This window comes from Bos mutus, chromosome 21 (assembly GCF_027580195.1).
Source record: "Bos mutus isolate GX-2022 chromosome 21, NWIPB_WYAK_1.1, whole genome shotgun sequence".
In the NCBI taxonomy this organism is placed as follows: domain Eukaryota; kingdom Metazoa; phylum Chordata; class Mammalia; order Artiodactyla; family Bovidae; genus Bos; species Bos mutus.
This window is the reverse complement of record NC_091637.1, coordinates 55,174,444-55,191,495: the sequence shown is the minus strand read 5'-3', so window position 1 is coordinate 55,191,495 and position 17,052 is coordinate 55,174,444. Positions and strand designations below refer to the sequence as shown.

At 49.5% G+C, this 17,052-nt stretch overlaps 1 protein-coding gene across 3 annotated transcripts in view; it reads left to right on the top strand.

Annotated features, from left to right (window-relative positions):
- Nucleotides 1–12,384, top strand: part of GPR68 (G protein-coupled receptor 68) — a 38,558-nt gene extending 26,174 nt beyond the window's left edge. For all 3 annotated transcript variants that reach the window (XM_070358846.1, XM_070358844.1, XM_070358847.1), the window contains exon 2: nucleotides 8,302–12,384. In XM_070358846.1, coding sequence (XP_070214947.1) covers nucleotides 8,400–9,515 — 1,116 coding nt within the window. In that variant the 5' untranslated portion in view covers nucleotides 8,302–8,399 and the 3' untranslated portion in view covers nucleotides 9,516–12,384. The remainder of the gene's footprint in view (nucleotides 1–8,301) is intronic.
- Nucleotides 12,385–17,052: the final 4,668 nt, after the last annotated feature.

Below are 17,052 nucleotides of genomic sequence, written 5' to 3'. Positions count from 1 at the left end.
ATAAAGATCAACCAACCCACACAGCCATCCAACACAAGAGCCTGGGCAGGTGGAGATGCTACCTCCAAGAACAGACTGGTGGAAGAAACAGTGGGAGCAGGGCGGCCTCACTGAGCATGCCCTGTGTGGCAGGAGGACGCTGGTTCTGTAAGCCTTCCCCCTCGGGGTGGGGAGGACATCTGGGAGTCATCAGTGTTGGGGGGTCAAAACCATGGAGGAGGTGCAGTGTGTGTGTGTGTGTGTGTGTGTGTGGTGAAAAGAACAAGTCAGCTTTAAATGTGAGTGGGAGGGATGCCCCCATTTCCCGCCACACGTGACCTTGAGTGGTGCTGACTTGTTCCTGCCTTTCAAGATCAGAGGCTCCCTGAGGGTGGGAGCCATTTCTTCTTATTTATCTCTAAGTCCCCCATGTCCAGTCTGGGGCTGTGAACCGATGCTCCAGAGATACTTGTGGAATGAAACCAGGAGGTACCAGACTGTTGGACAAGCCACTGTATCCCTCTGGGCCTCAGTTTCCTCATCCCTAAAATGGGGGGACAGTAGGGCTGTTGCAAAGATGGGACAGGAGGGCAGATGTGAAATGCTGTGTCAACTGTGGGAGATCTGGCAAATACCAAGTGTGAGTACCAAAGAGACGCACTCACTTGTCTTGAGAGCCTGAGTCAGGCTGCTGACCTCCCAAGGGCTGCATTCTGGTTCTGCCCATCGAGTTCTGCTGGGTCTTAAGTTCCCCTTCCAGCTGTTCTGTTCTTTGACCTGGGAACTCATGGATGACACTCGGCCAGGAGTGAAACCCCAGAGCCTCTAGACCCTTGGATGCTTTGCTTCTCAGAGTGTGGTCCGTGGCCCTGCGGCACCAGCATCATCCGGTGGGTGGTTGCAGGTTCTCGAGTCCTGCCTCAGACACACTGAGTCAGGAACTATGAAGGTGGGGCTCTGATCTGTTTCAACAAATCCTCCGGGTGACTCAGGTGCACCTGAGTTTAAGAACGACTGCTCTAGAATCCCCCCAAACCTCTTTTGGCTCCAAAGTGGACATAGGAGGTGCTTTCACTTAAGCATCGTCTGTGTTTCTTCTTTGCTCTGCAGACTTGAATATTTCTGACTTTGGTTGCCAGAAGTTGCTTGTTGTTGTCCTAGGAAATAGGAACTTATCAATGGTCACCCCAGCCTGTCCCACACATGCATACACTCACCACCTGCAAACAGTAGGCTGCGGCCAGGTGACTCTCAACAAATTCCTGAGACCAGACAGGATGTGTTTTCATTTGGTTTCTTTTGCCCATTTTTGTGGGTGCCTGGAAGCCCGTGCTGATGCATGAATTTTTATCTTCCTGAGGGTAATTTTGTGTGTACTGTGGAGAACCTCAGATAAATTCAGAGACACGGATGTCCCGGGCCAGTGTCCCTGGGGACCGCTCAGGGACTTCCTCACGTTTGAGCCACGTGAACCATTTGGACCCTCAGGTGTGGGCCTGGGATTCAGGGACAGGAGAGCTGTCAAGAAGAGGAGGAGTGAGGCCAAATTTTGACTCATGGGACTGTGCAAGTTTCAGAGGTCACAGTCCTCAGCTTCCCCTTCGCCCCAAATCTCGCCATCAAAACATATAAACCAAAACACGAAAAGCAAAAACCAAGAAAACATCTTTGCACTGTTGGTGGGAATGTAAAATGGTGTAGCCACTGTGAAAAAACAGAATGCAGTTCCTCAAAAAATTAAAAATAGAACTACCATATGATCCAGTGTTTCCACTTCTGGATCTATACCCAAAAAAACTGAAAGCAGGGACTCAAGTAGTATACCCATGTTTAGTTCAGTTCAGTCGCTCAGTCATGGCCGACTCTTTGCGACCCCATGAATCACAGCATGCCAGGCCTCCCTGTCCATCACCAACTCCTGGAGCTCACCCAAACTCATGTGCATCGAGTCGGTGATGCCATCCAGCCATCTCATCCTCTGTCGTCCCCTTCTCCTCCTGCCCCCAATCCCTCCCAGCATCAGTCTTTTCCAATGAGTCAACTCTTCGCATGAGGTGGCCAAAGTATTGGAGTTTCAGCTTTAGCATCAGTCCTTCCACTGAACACCCAGGACTGGTCTCCTTTAGGATGGACTGGTTGGATCCCCTTGCAGTCCAAGGGACTCTCAAGAGTCTTCTCTAGTACCACAGTTCAAAAGCATCAATTCTTCAGCATTCAGCTTTCTTCACAGTCCAACTCTCACATCCATACATGTCCACTGGAAAAACCATAGCCTTGACTAGACGGACCTTTGTTGGTAAGGTAATATATCTGCTTTTCAATATGCTATCTAAGTTAGTCATAACTTTCCTTCTAAGGAGTAAGCATCTTTTAATTTCATGGCTGCAATCACCATCTGCAGTGATTCTGGAGCCCCCAAAAATAAAGTCTGACACTGTTTCCACTGTTTCCCCATCTATTTCCCATGAAGTGATGGGACCAGATGCCATGATCTTCGTTTTCTGAACGTTGAGCTTTAAGCCAACTTTTTCACTCTCCTCTTTCACTTTCATCAAGAAGCTTTTTAGTTCCTCTTCACTTTCTGCCATAAGGGTGGTATCATCTGCATATCTGAGGTTATTGATATTTCTCCTGGCAATCTTGATTCCAGCTTGTGCTTGTTCCAGCCCAGCGTTTCTCATGATGTACTCTGCATAGAAGTTAAATAAGCAGGGTGACAATATACAGCCTTGACGTACTCCTTTTCCTATTTGAAACCAGTCTGTTGTTCCATGTCCATTTCTAACTGTTGCTTCCTGACCTGACATGTTCAGAGCAGCGCTATTCATGATTGCCAGAAGGTAGAAGTCGCCCAAATGTCCATTGACAAATGGAAAAATAAAATGCAGTATATATGTATGATGGACTATTATTATGCCTTAAAAAGTAAGGAGCTTCTAATAACATTCTACAACATGGATGCACCTTGAGGACATGATGCTAAGTGAAATAAGACACAAAAAGACAAATGCTATATCACTCAGCTTACTGTCTGAGCCACCAGGGAAGTACATAAGGTATCTAGAGTGGTCAAATTCACAGAGGCAGACAGTGGACTGGTGTTTGCCATGGCCTGGGTGAATGGAGGATGGGGAGTTAGTGTTTAATGGGAACAGATTTTCAGCTGGGGAAACTGAAAAAGTTCTGGAGGTGGATGGTGGTTATGGTTGCATGATAGTTTAAGTGTACTTAATTACCACTGAATTGTACATTAAAAATGTTAACAAGGTAAATTTTATATTATGTATGAAAGTGAAAGTATTAGTCACTCAGTGATGTCCAACTCTTTGCCACCCATGGTCTGTAGCCCTCCAGGCTCCTCTGTTCATGGAATTCTCCAGGCAAGAATACTGGAGTGGGTAGCCATTCGCTTCTCCAGGGATTTTCCCCACCCAGGGATCAAACCTGGGTCTCCTGCATTGCAGACAGGTTCTTTACTATCTGAGCCACCAGGGAAGCTCCCGTCATGTATATTAAACCACAACTGAAAATGGCACCAAGAAGCACCTCCCTCCACCACCATCACTGAAATCCAGGCCTATATCCTGGAAAGGTTGGAGAGGTGGGCCCTCCCGGAGTCCTCATCTTCAGGGACTAAGAGCTTGGGGCCAAGGCTCAGATAGGGACTGGTTGTGGCGGGGAGGTGGGGCTTGGAACAAGAAGACCTGGATTCTAGTGCCCATACTTCCTTCGTCAGGCTGGCTTTGGGCTCGTCCCTTCCCCTTTTGAACCTCAGTTTCCTCATCTGTAAGGTGGGGAGGTGGCACCCACTTATCCATTCCAGAAGTCCTCAGGAGTGCCTGTGATGTACCAGGCACTGTTCAAGGTACACACGGCCCTCTTGGAATTTATTGAATTGGCCATAAAGTTCATTCGGGTTTTTTGGTACCATCTTATGGAAAAAACCAAATGAACTTTTTAGCCAACCCAATACATCCTCATGGAGAAGACAGATCAGCAACAAGCAGACAAGTAAACAAACAAATCTCAGATACTGATGGAAACTCTGCAGAGCCGGCACATAGGAAGGAGTGATGGTGCTGGGGGAGGGGGCCAGTCCAGTGGGATGGTCAGGGAGGGCCTCACAAAGGGGTGGTGTTTAAGCTGCAAGCTGGCGGCAAAGGAACCAGCCCTGACCTGGAGGTGGAGGGGAGGGGTTGGCAGGGGGCGGCACTCCTGGAGCAACTGGAGCAAGGCCAGGTGACCAGGGCACAGAAAGCTGGCCAACATGTTGGTGGCGGGAAGGTAGGAGGAGCTGGGGTCGGGTCACACTGGGCCTTGTAGGAGTTTGGGGGTTTTTCTGGGGGTGTGATAACTCACTGTGAAACTGTCTCAGTGGGTTTTAAACAAGGAAGAGGAGGATGCGGTTTGGATTTTGGAAAGATCACTGTGGCTGCCCCGGGGAATAATGGTCAGGGAAAAATGAGAATGCTGGGATTTGGCTTTCCTCGTAGCTCAGCTGGTAAAGAATCTGCCTTCAATGCGGGAGACCTGGGTTCTATCCCTGGGTCAAGAAGATCCCCTGGAGAAGGGAAAGGCTACCCACTCCAGTATTCTTGATCTTCCCTGGTGGCTCAGACAGTAAAGAATCCACCTTCAATGCAGGAGACCTGGGTTCAATCCCTGGGTTGGGAAGATACCCTGGAGGAGGGCATGGCAACCCATTCCAGTGTTCTTGCCTGGAGAATCCCCAAGAACAGTGAAGCCTGGTGGGCTACAGTCCATGGGATCACAAATAGTCAAACACGACTAAGCACAGGAGTGGGGGTGGCTTGGCCATGGGGAGAGCCACAGGGAATCCAGGTAAGAGGGTGCAGCTTTGGGTTGGACCCATCTCTCGCCTGTTTTAGAGACTCATGAAAGCCACGGGACCTTTTCCAGGAAAAGTGCACATACTTAAATATTTACAAGATGGAGCATGTGATTTCAGGGGAACCCCTCAAGTTTACCATGAGACCCAGGACTGGAACTGCTGGGCTGGGATATCTCTGGGACCCTCCCTAGCAGGCTCTGTCAGTTTTCAGGTTGAGCCCTGGCTCTGGTGCCCACAGGGCCAGTTAGGAGCCCACAGGAGGGAGGGTGATGAGACATTGTCAATTGTGGCAGGGGTTTCCCTCCTGGTCCGTGAGTCCCAGCTTGACTATGTATGGTGAAGAGAGAGCAAAGGGCAAGACTGATCTGCTAAAACTACAACTTAATGCAGACTCCGTTCACTTGGAATTTGCAGCCGTATAGACCGTACATTCTCAGAGGGTGGGGTGAAAAAATCTTAGAGATAATATTACAGTGATTTGGCACCCTCCAAAAGGCCATGGTGCATAAACAGATATTCTATACATCTAAGGATATTAACATTCCATGGGGGCAGGTGATTAGGAAAAAAAAATATGTCTATAAAATCTCCTTGGGAGGATGATTATGAACAACAACAAGGTTGATTTAAACACAGTGAGGTTTTTCATCTGAGCCAGGAGTCTTAAATCGATAGAACTGCTCAGGCTTTTCATTATGGTATATTAATCTAAAAGGAAAAGTGAAAGTTGCTCATTCGTCATGTCTGACTCTTTGTGACCGCATGGACTCTACAGTCCAAGGAATTCTTCAGGCCGGACTACTGGAATGGGTAGCCTTCTTCCCAGGGGATCTTCCCAACCCAGGGATTGAACCCAGGTCTCCCGCATTGCAGGCAGATTCTTTACCAGCTGAGCCACCAGGGAAGCCCAATCTGTAAGGTAGGCCTACAGCAAAAATTTTTTATTCTCTCTTGTTCAAATGCATTTGTATATATGGCAACAGCATTTTCTTTTATTCTCTTTTTTAACTTTTTGGTTTTGGGGTTGCCCTGGGTCTTCGCTGCTGTGCTCGGGCTTCCTCTAGGTGCAGCAAGTGGGGGCTGCTCCTCATTGTGGTGCACGGGCTTCTCACCTCGGTGACTTCTCTGGTTGTGGAGAATGGGCTGTAGGGCGCAGGCTCAGTAGTTGTGGCGCAGGGGCTTGGTTGCCCTGCAGCCTGTGGGATCTTCCCAGACCACGGATTGAACTCGTGCCCCATGCATTGGCAGGCAGTTTCTCAACCACTGGACCACTAGGGAAGCCCAGCAACAGCATTTTCTTAATTACATTCTCAACAATATGAACTGTTCACTACTGCAAGTCAGACTATCATCTTTTATTCTGCTTCTTTGCCTCTGGAGAAAGAATGCCATGCCATTTGACATATTTTATGTGGCCCTGATTCTGGGATTTCTTTGGAAGGAATGATGCTAAAGCTGAAACTCCAGTACTTTGGCCACCTCATGCGAAGAGCTGACTCATTGGAAAAGACTCTGATGCTGGGAGGGATTGGGGGCAGGAGGAGAAGGGGACGACAGAGGATGAGATGGCTGGATGGCATCACTGACTCGATGGACATGAGTCTGGGTGAACTCCGGGAGTTGGTGATGGACAGGGAGGCCTGGCGTGCTGAGATTCATGGGGTCGCAAAGAGTCGGACATGACTGAGCAACTGAACTGAACTGAACTGATGTTGACCCTGAGGGCAAGTGTCTTTATCCCCATTTTATAGATGAGGAAACTGAAGCTGAGGAAGGGTAAAGACTTGCACAGCCTGTGAGCTGCTGACCCTCGCCTGGTGCTCATGTCTCAGTGCCTTGTGCTCTGTACTGGGTTCCTGGTTCCGTGGAGGAGAAATAGCAGTGCCCTGTGGGAAGCTTGGCCTGTTTTCTTGCCAGAGCACAGTAGTTCAGTTCAGTTGCTCAGTTGTGTCCGACTCTTTGTGACCCCATGGACTGCAGTACTCCAGGCTTCCCTGTCCATCACCAACTCTCAGAGTTTGCTCAAACTCATGTCTCTCGCATCGGTGATGCCATCCAAACATCTCATCCTCTGTCATTCTCTTCTCTTCCTGCCTTCAATCTTTCCTAGCATCAGGGTCTTTTCCAAGTCAGTTCTTCACATCAGGTGACCAAAGTATTGGAGCTTCAGCTTTAGCATCAGTCCTTCCTATGACTCTTCAGGACTGATTTCCTTTCAGATTGACTGGTGTGATCTCCCTGCAGTCCAAGGGACTCTCAAGAGTCTCCTCCAACACCACAGTTCAAAAGCCTCAATTCTTCAGTACTCAGCTGTCTTTTTGGTTCAACTCTCACAACCATACATGACTACTGGAAAAACCACAGTTTTGACTAGACTGACCTTTGTCAGAAAGTAGTGTCTCTGCTTTTTAATATGCTGTCTAGGCTGGTCATAGCTTTTCTTCCAAGGAGCCAGCGTCTTTTAATTTCATGGCTGCTGTCACTATCTGTAGTAATTTGGGAGCCCAAGAAAATAAAGTCTGTCACTGCCCAGCAGGATGTGAACAAAGTTGGGTCTCTTTTGTGCTGTCTGAAGAAGCTCCCAGGACGGGCTGTGGCCTCAGTGTTGACTGATCTGGTAAATTCCTGTGAGCAAGAAGGAAAAATGTGCATGGTGCTGAATGTTGGCAGAAGAGAGTGTCTGGGGCCCGTGCTGTTTTGTGGGTAGAATTTGATCTTTACCTTGGAGAGCCAGCTCGGGATGGGATGGCGTTCACAAGAGCTCCAGGCCTTGCTTGCTGGACCAAGGGACCAGGAAAGTAAATAAGGGACAGGAGGCCAGGGAAGGGGGATGGGGAGACAGAAATCGCATGTCGGTGTCTTGGTCTGTGCATTCTGTATATTCAGTGCAGTTGAGTTGGAGTTCGTGGGCTGGGTCATCTTCTAAATTTTGAGGCACTACACCAATGTGAAAGGCACAAGCACGACCGCTCGACTGCCTTCTGCCCTGCAATGAGCGATGGATCCAGCGACACGAATGAGCTGTCAGCTTGAGTTCCTTTTTTCTCTGCCTGGCTAACGCTTGTTCTGTCACCATTATTTAAGCTCAAGTAGGACGACTGTTATTTCAAGCGCTGTCTAGGTTATACTATCCTAAGGTTTACTCTTTATCTGCATATGATGCCCAAATAGCTCCTCATTAAACAAAGTATGTGTTGTGTTTTGCTTTGCACAGAAATGACGATATCGCCTATCTTAAAGAGAAGTACTGTTTAATAGGGGAAAAAAATGCTTGAATGGAATTTGGATGAATGTGTCCTTTTCAGAACAAGCAAAAAATATCAAAAGAATCGATGTTAAAACTGTGTGCATCAAGATAATCATTAGGGAAAAAAATTAAGTGAGGCACTTAGAGCAATGCCTGACACACGGTAGGTGGTATATAAATGTTAGCTTCTATTATCCTAAGCCTTTCTGCCTTTGACTTTCAGGGGCTTATGCATCACCAGTGAGGCCAAGCCTTCGCTGCGGCTTGAACCACATCCTAGAAACAAGATGGCCACAGAGAGACTGGCGTATTCCTGAGCTTATGGGGGGTGAGGCCCCGGCAGGCCCGAAGATGGGGAACATCACAGCAGACAACACCTCGATGAACTGTGACATCGACCACACCATCCACCAGACGCTGGCCCCGGTGGTCTACGTCATGGTGCTGGTGGTGGGCTTTCCGGCCAACTGCCTGTCCCTCTACTACGGCTACCTGCAGATCAAGGCCCGGAACGAGCTGGGCGTGTACCTGTGCAACCTGACGGTGGCCGACCTCTTCTACATCTGCTCCCTCCCCTTCTGGCTGCAGTACGTGCTGCAGCACGACCACTGGTCCCACGACGACCTGTCCTGCCAGGTGTGCGGGATCCTGCTCTACGAGAACATCTACATCAGCGTGGGCTTCCTCTGCTGCATCTCCATCGACCGCTACCTGGCCGTGGCCCACCCCTTCCGCTTCCACCAGTTCCGCACTTTGAAGGCCGCCATGGGCGTCAGTGCGCTCATCTGGGTCAAGGAGCTGCTGACCAGCATCTACTTCCTCATGCACGAGGAGGTGGTGGAAGACGCCGACCGGCACCGCGTCTGCTTCGAGCATTATCCGCTCGAGCCGCGCCAGCGCGGCATCAACTACTACCGCTTCCTGGTGGGCTTCCTCTTCCCCATCTGCCTGCTGCTGGCCTCCTACCGGGGCATCCTGCGGGCCGTGCGCCGCAGCCACGGGACCCAGAAGAGCCGCAAGGACCAGATCCAGCGGCTAGTGCTCAGCACCGTGGTCATCTTCCTGGCCTGCTTCCTGCCCTACCACGTGCTGCTGCTGGTGCGCAGCCTCTGGGAGTCCAGCTGCGACTTCGCCAAGGGCATCTTCAATGCCTACCACTTCTCCCTGCTCCTCACCAGCTTCAACTGCGTGGCCGACCCCGTGCTCTACTGCTTCGTCAGCGAGACCACGCACAGGGACCTGGCCCGCCTCCGCGGGGCCTGCCTGGCCTTCCTCACCTGCGCCAGGACCGGCCGGGCCCGGGAGGCCTACCCGCTGGGCGCCCCCGAGGCCTCCGGGAAGAGCGAGGATCCCGAGGTCCTGACAAGGCTCCACCCGGCCTTCCAGACCCCCCACCCGCCTGGAATGGGAGGGTCCCCCGCAGGTGGGCTGTCCTAGCCTGGTCACCCCATCACCCACGTGCAGGACGAGGCGAGGCCTGAGCCTGCTCCATCGCTGCTGCCCTTTTGGCCAAGGCAGCTGCTTCTTGCTGCTGGAGGGGATGATGGGTGGAGCCACGGGGCCCCAGGTCTGGGCCATAACACGACCTCTCTGGTTTCCAGGGAGCCTAGTGTGACTGCCGAGTCCAACGGGGCTGCTAGCTGAGTGTGGGGATAAGCCCCGACAGCACGTGGAGGGTCATCTGCCATCGGCTGGGCTGCTGGTGGGAAGAAGACTCACCTCCAGGAGGTTTTTAGAGAAGCTCGTGGGGGGACAGAGTGTGAGGACGTGGAGAGAGGGGCCTGGGAGAGGAGGCAGGTACCCAGGTGCTCACCTGCCGGGGCCTTCCAATGCCAGAGGTGACCCTTGTCCAAATGCACTGGTGTTACCTGAGAAGATGACGCAGGAAGGTGTGTTTCATCCTTACCACTTGAGCCCCACCCCGTGGAGGTTGGATGGGGAGAAGGAATGTGGGGAGGGGTTGAGGCCCTGAGACTGTGTGTGGCAGGGACAGTGGGGGAGGGACAAGCAGAGGAGAGACCCCAGATCCAGGCAACTCACAGTTTTCACCTGCAGGGAGATTTGAGCGGATTCTCCAAGTCCCAGCACTAATGCACAGCAAATCCTAGGGCTCCGTGGGGCTCTGTCAAGTGTCAGGTCAGAGGCCTAAAGCAGTGTGTTCAACTGAGTTCCTGACAGATCCCTCCCAATTCAACTTCTGTTGCTATCTGCCCCAAAGTATACAAGACCCAGAAGTCTGGGACTCTGTATGTGTATGTATGTCCGTGGTTAAAATGCCAGGGTCTCCGTGACAGCTCTGCTCCAAGACACTGAGGCTAACTAAGGTCATAGGACTGCTGATAGTGTTTGCCACATACACAGACGAGTGCCTTGCAGTCTTTGAGAAGAGCATGACATTCACCCCAAGGTCTTAGATGGAGCAAAACAAATACAAGAGATGAATTCTCTGGCATCTTTCAGCCCAAAGGGTGGGTGAAGCTCCACTGTGGTTTAAGTAGCCCCTGTGACAGAGAGAGGAAAAGACCCTGGGCTTGTCTTGCCTCCTTGGTCCTCCATCTCCACTCCTCTGCCCAAGTGTTCCCCCTCACCCACCTGGAGAGTGACGGGATGGCCCACTGGCTACATGTTGTCTCTTGTTCTGTCCTAGAAGACTGGTTACAGGGCTCATCTCTCCTGAAGCTTCCCACCCAGTCATGTTAAGCTTCTGCCTGGGGACTACACCAAGGACCAGAAGAGCGTCTTGCTACTCCAGGGACCTGCCCACCTTTCAGAAATGCTAGCCCTTTAGATTTCCTGGAGTGGACCGGCACCACTTCTGACTTCCCTCAGAGACCTGGAATCTGAGCTCTTACAGCCAAGGATCTTGGTGGGCTCAAGCCTGGGGAGGGACCAGGGATGGGAAGATAGAAACTGGTATCAGTGGGACATTTCTGAAATCTGCCGAAGAGGGACCACAGAGAACATCTTCAGTCTCTCCTTGTGTCTCTCTTACCCTTTCCCAGAGATAGTTCCACCCCGAGTTTCTTAACCCTCTCTTCAGAGGCATCCAGAAGCTGATAGCCTAGGCTGGATGTGCCCTAAGGAAGTGGGATTCCAAGTCTATACTTGATTCTGACTGTGTGTAATCCCTGACCCTTCCATAACCTGTGGAGGTTCTCTTCCCCTTCATAGAGGAGGAAGTGATCAGGTCTGAAGGTGGAAAAAATGACCATACAGCCAAGAAAAACCCAGGATCTTACAGAGGCAATGGCACTGGTTGAGGCCTCCATACCTCCTCATTTCAAATTCCCTCCTATTTGGATCTTAAACATGGGCATTCCCACTGGGATAAACTGGCATGAGCTGAAGGCAGTTTCATTTATTATCAAGAGTTGTATTTTTGTATTGTCCTTTCTTTTATGCCAAGTATATGTGTGTTGGACCATGCAGTGGATTTATGTAGCAAACTTGAGTCTGCAAATAAAGCAACCTAACCAGCCACAGTTGGAATGTATTTCAGTTCACGTGGGGAGGGAGGGTCTTTCAACACCAGGGACATCTAGAGGGTCCATGAAGTACCCAACAGAGTCAGAAAGGTCCAGGGATTGACTTTCTCAGAAAAAATTCAAACAGGTCAATTAGAGAATTTGCCCTCGATTACCCAGTAGTGGCCAAGAAGGATGAAGCCTTAAATGAAGGCTTTTCTCTGTCCTCTAGAGATTCATGAAGTGTCCTAAACACTGCAGCACATTGTTGCAAATCCACTCTGGGACTTAACTTGGTCACCCCTTGACTCTGGGGATGCAACTCAGCCCTGCGGTTTGGAGACTATCATTCCCTGTCCTTGGACACAGGACCCCCTTCTACTCCAGGTGGTCCTGGTGGTAAAGAATCTGCTTGTCAATTCAGGAGATGCAAGAGATGTGGATTCAACCCCTGGGTCAGGAAGATCCCCTGGAATAGGGAATGGCAACCCACTCCAGTATTCTTGCCTGGAAAATTCCATGGACAGAGGAGCATGGCGGGCTATGGGGCTGCAAAGAGTCAGACATGACTGAGCGACTGAGCACAACATCCAGTAAGAAAGAGCTGGATCAGACTGTCCTCTCCTCACTAGTGAAAACTGCCAAAGCAGGAACACCTGTTGTACCCACCTCTTGGGGGCTCTCCTTATCCTCACAGTCTGAATTTTGTTTGAGGAGCCCCCCATTTAGTGATTAGCATTTTTAAGCTGGAGCATCTTTTCAACAGTGACGGGCTGTGTGTTTACCACAGGATTAAATGCATCATGTTAAAAAGTAAATTTGATTTTAGTCACTTAATCCCTCCTGGGTCAAATTCCTGGAGTTCTGGAGTGCTTTGGAAGAATCGATCCTTCAGACAGACTAAAGGTATTACTGGAGATTAAGACTTCTTCCTCTCAAGAGAAGCGGGGGCGGGAAGAAAAGGTCCATCTGGTTTCGACTGGAGATGGCAAGAGCCATTAGATTGCTTTCTCATTCACCAGTGTTGCTTAGCAAGATGAGGGCTCATCTTCCTGTTTACACACACTGGTCTGTGGGTTGGCTAGACAAGTGTGGGAGAAATTTGCAGCACAAAATACATTCCATCTGCCGCTTTTCTCTGGCTGGTACAATCAAGAGAGAGCCAGAATCTGGCCCTTCTTGGTTCAATGCTTTTTTGAAAAATGTGCTTCTTTCAGCTGGTGATCCTGCAGCTTCCAGGAATTCATCTGGCAAGATGATGGTCTTTGATGGCAATAACCCTGAGGTCACAACAGTGCCCAGTGTTCTGGGGAAATGGTGGGTCAACCAATATAAGGAAGACGTTGGTAGATTAACATAGATAACAGTGTCAGAAAGTCCCACAGAGGTCATGATCTCCAGTTCCTTACCTGTGAATTATCCCCTGTTGTTCAGTCACTAAGTTGGGTCCAACTCTTTGTGACCCTAATGACTGCAGCATGCCAGGCTTCCCTTCACCGTCTCCCCTAAAATGATAGCCCAGTTTCTCTGCAAAGAATACCATGGATACCAATTCACTGCTGTCCAACACAGGTCATTCCAAGGTTGGGCAGAAAATCGTAACTCTGAATGAGCCAAAGTGGAACCACTTTTCTCACTGGCCTTAGTTCTGGCCTCTGGAGCCAAGTGACCCTTTAGGTACTGGTGTGTGTGTGCTTAGTTGCTCAGTTGGGTCCAACTTTTTGTGACCCCATGGATTGTAGCCCTCCAGGCTCCTCTGTCCATCAGATTCTCCAGGCAAGAACACTGGAGTGGGTAGCCATTCCCTTCACCAGGGGATCTTCCTGACCCAGGGATTGAACCCAGGTCTTTTGTATTGCAGGCAGATTCTTTACCATCTGAGCCACCAGGGAAGCCCTTTAGGTACCTTTAGATACAACTCTCACACCCTACTTCTCAGTGTTAAATCTCCAAAGCTTGTATTAGACAAGGCTGGATTATACTACAATAAGAAATATACCCCCAAATCATACTGCCTTAAGACAATAAAAGTCTATCTCCTGTTCATGCAAGGGCCAGATGAGCAACTACTTTCTGGCGTTTTTTTTTCCCCCAAGTGATGGCAGTGATTCAGGATTCATGCATTAAGAGATTCTACCATCTTGGGGTCTTCCTCTTCCATCCACACAGGTAGGGAAAGCAGGATGAAAAGAATCTCACATGGGGGTTATGGGAAATCTCAATGTGGTTAGTATTCCCGCTACTCACACTCTATTGCCAGATCTCAGTCGCATGGCCCCAGTATAACTACAAGGGAGGCTGGGAAATGTAGTTTTCCTGTGTGTGAAGGAAGAAGCAGAATTTGTGAGCATCTGGCCAGTCACAGACATACAGCTTTTCAAGCCACCTCCACTTAACAGCTCCGCTTAACACCTCCTTAAGCGTTCACCTTCCTGTAACTTATCTGAACAACACCCACATCTTCAAATGTGATGCTTGGATCTGAAGCGAGATTAGATCTGTGCAACCTGTGCTGAGGAGACACAGATCAGTTACCTCACTATGCTTCTACTGATGCAACAGCCTCTCTGGCAAGCACATCACATCACTGAAATATACTGAGTTTATGTGAGCAGTGGTTTTTTTGGGTTGGTCTGTCTTGTTTTGTTTTTTGGCTGTGCCGTGCAGCTTGCAGTTCCCTGACCTAGGTACGAACCCAGGCCCCCGGCAGTGAGCACTAAAAGTCCTAACCACTGGACTTCTGGGGAATTTCTGAGCAGTGGCCTTTTTAACCTGAAAGTTAGACTTTGTGGAGCCAGTGGAACCCACATGGAATAGGTGGAGAGTAGTAGAATGTAGTAGGCTGGACTAAGGTGGGGCTGGTGGTCATCAGAGCCTGTACAATGAAAGGCAGGAAATGACCTCAGAGGATTGCCTTGCTCAGTGGAGCAATGGGGTGGCACTTGTCCAGAGGATGGCCAAGAGGGCTAAGGAGCCCTGATCCCCTTCCTGGCTCGCTTATCTTCCAATCCCACCAGCAGAGTCTGTGGGGCATGTGCACCTCAGTGTACCCAAGGTCTGAAGTTCACCAGCCTGCCCTTGAAGACCGACAGAGATCCAGGTATTACTTATCAGGCTCTGACCTCAATATTCTTGGAAATGCCCAGGGATGCTCATATGCCCCAGGAATCCATCCTGGTGAATTGTTGCTGTTGTTCAGTTGCGAAGTCGTGCCCGACTCCCTGTGACCCCTGAACTGCAGCATAGCAGGCTTCCCTGTCCTTCACTATCTCCCAGAGTTTGCTCAAACTCATGTCCATTGAGTCGGTGATGCTATCCAACCATCTCACCCTCTGCCACCCCCTTCTCCTTTTGCCTCCAATCTTTCCCAGCATCAGGGTCTTTTCTAATGAATTGGCTCTTCACATCAGGTGGCCAAAGTGTTGGAGCTTCAGTATCAGCATCAGTCCTTCCAATGAATATTCAGGGTTGATTTCTTTTAGGATTGACTGGTTGATACCCTAGCTCATCCCTCACCCTGGGCTTCCCCATCATACCTGTAGATCACCTCTTGTCCCCCTGTAACCACCTTCTCCAGGTCATAGCCATGCTCACCATGCCGCCTCAGATGTGGACACAGGTCCCTCCCCAAAAGGATAAAAGATGACTAGGGTGAAATGAGCAAACCTTTACTAAAGACCAGAGCAGGAATCATAATGTGGAACAGAAAAGCATAAAATTGGATCCTAGAACTCAGCGCTCCAATGGTTCCTGGACTGGATCATGCTAAGTCTTCTCCTGGCCCTTCCTTCCACCTTAGGCCCTAGTGTAGGGCCACAGCTTGTCTCTCCCTGCATGGGAGGTGGGGGTGGGGGCTTTGGATTCTTCACTCCAGACCTAGGATCTGTACTCTCAGCCTTCTCTGGGCTCCACCTAGGTCTTAGTCTCTTTCCTAAACAACTTAATCATCTCCCCATAAACTTCTACCCTCAGGGAAGATAACCTATTACACAGTCATGTCTCAAACTTCTCTATGCAGAATAGAATTCTGCTATTACTTTTGCAAAACCAAAGGCCCATTAGTGTATTCCCCTAAAATATGAATCAGAAGAATGCTGGCAGCCTTAGCAGATGATGTTTCCTGTCTCTTTAGCCATCAGGATTTCAACAATACCAGGGTGCACTCTCAGTCAGAGGCCCCCATTAGATGGAGCTCTGCAGACCCAGACTCTACAAATTGTAACTGGAGACCTGGCCAGTGAGGCTTAGAGCTGAGGTGGGACCACTGACCTGAGAAGTCAAGGATGGACAGGGACTATGAGCACATTACAATGGCCCTGATGCCACCCCAGCAGGAGCACAGACACATAGGTGGGGACTCCCCACCAGAATAACAAAAGGACATCAGGACAGCCCCCACCCCAGCTACTCCTGGCCAAAGACTTTACTACATCCTGCATAGGCAGCATTGCAAGTTAACCCCTGATCACCGAACTCCACACTTAGGGTTTACTGTTCAGTGTACAATTTAGAGTCAATTTCCACAGTATGTGTTCCATGCTTTACAACTAATACTCCTAAAAGAATCAAACTCAACATGTTTAAGGAAATACAACAGACACAATAAACACTTGGGGCCCTAGCTGGAAAGGACTATTGTTACTGAATTCTAATCTGGCTGCTTATTGCTCAAAAATCAATACTGGACAGGCAAGTGTTGGTAGAAACGGGAAATGTTGCTTTTAATCTGAAAGCCTGCAATCTGGGGAGAAGGTGGACTAGTGTCCTCAAAGCCAACACTGAAGATGCTGCTCAGGATTGAAAGTTTTTAAAGGGAAAAGAGAAAGTAATTTCAGTTAATCATTGAGATAAGGGATCAGACTCATAAGACATCTCCCACTGCTTGAAGGCTCACCACCTCCTGTGATCTTTCTTTAGATGCTATCTCATTGACGCAGTTTGTTCTCAAGATTACTCAAAGGGAAGCTGGGAAATGATCAGGTCATCTGTTAATCATTCTTCATGTTTACTTCTTTGATCTAGGGAAGAACCAAGAGCTTAGGCAAGGTATTGTGTGAGTAAAAGATCTGAAAGGTGTGCTTGGGTCAGAGATGAGTAGAATGTTGTGAGTGCCTGGTTTAAGGTTACTTACAATATAGTTTTGCCAAAGCGACAAGACAAAAGGGGCCTCTTGCAGAGAGCTCTTTCTTGCAAATAACTGCTTACACCACCACACCTAGATGAGCCAATGCAAGACACTGTACTGATTTAATATGTGAATGTAATGGGATGTGGTCAGTGACTCTGCTTTGGATTTTCTTGGGGCATGTACGGTGGGAGGTGGTACGAGAGATAAGGACAAGCTGATGAGTTGTCCGGGACTCGTTGAGTGATCTAAGCCCTGGAAGGTCCTGACTCACTCAGCCCTGGGCTCTGGGAATTTGGTTGCCCTCCTATGCAAGAAGGTTAGAGTCTGGCTCCAGAGTTGGGGGTGAACAGATGGGGAGGAGGTGGGAGATGTGTCAGGCTCC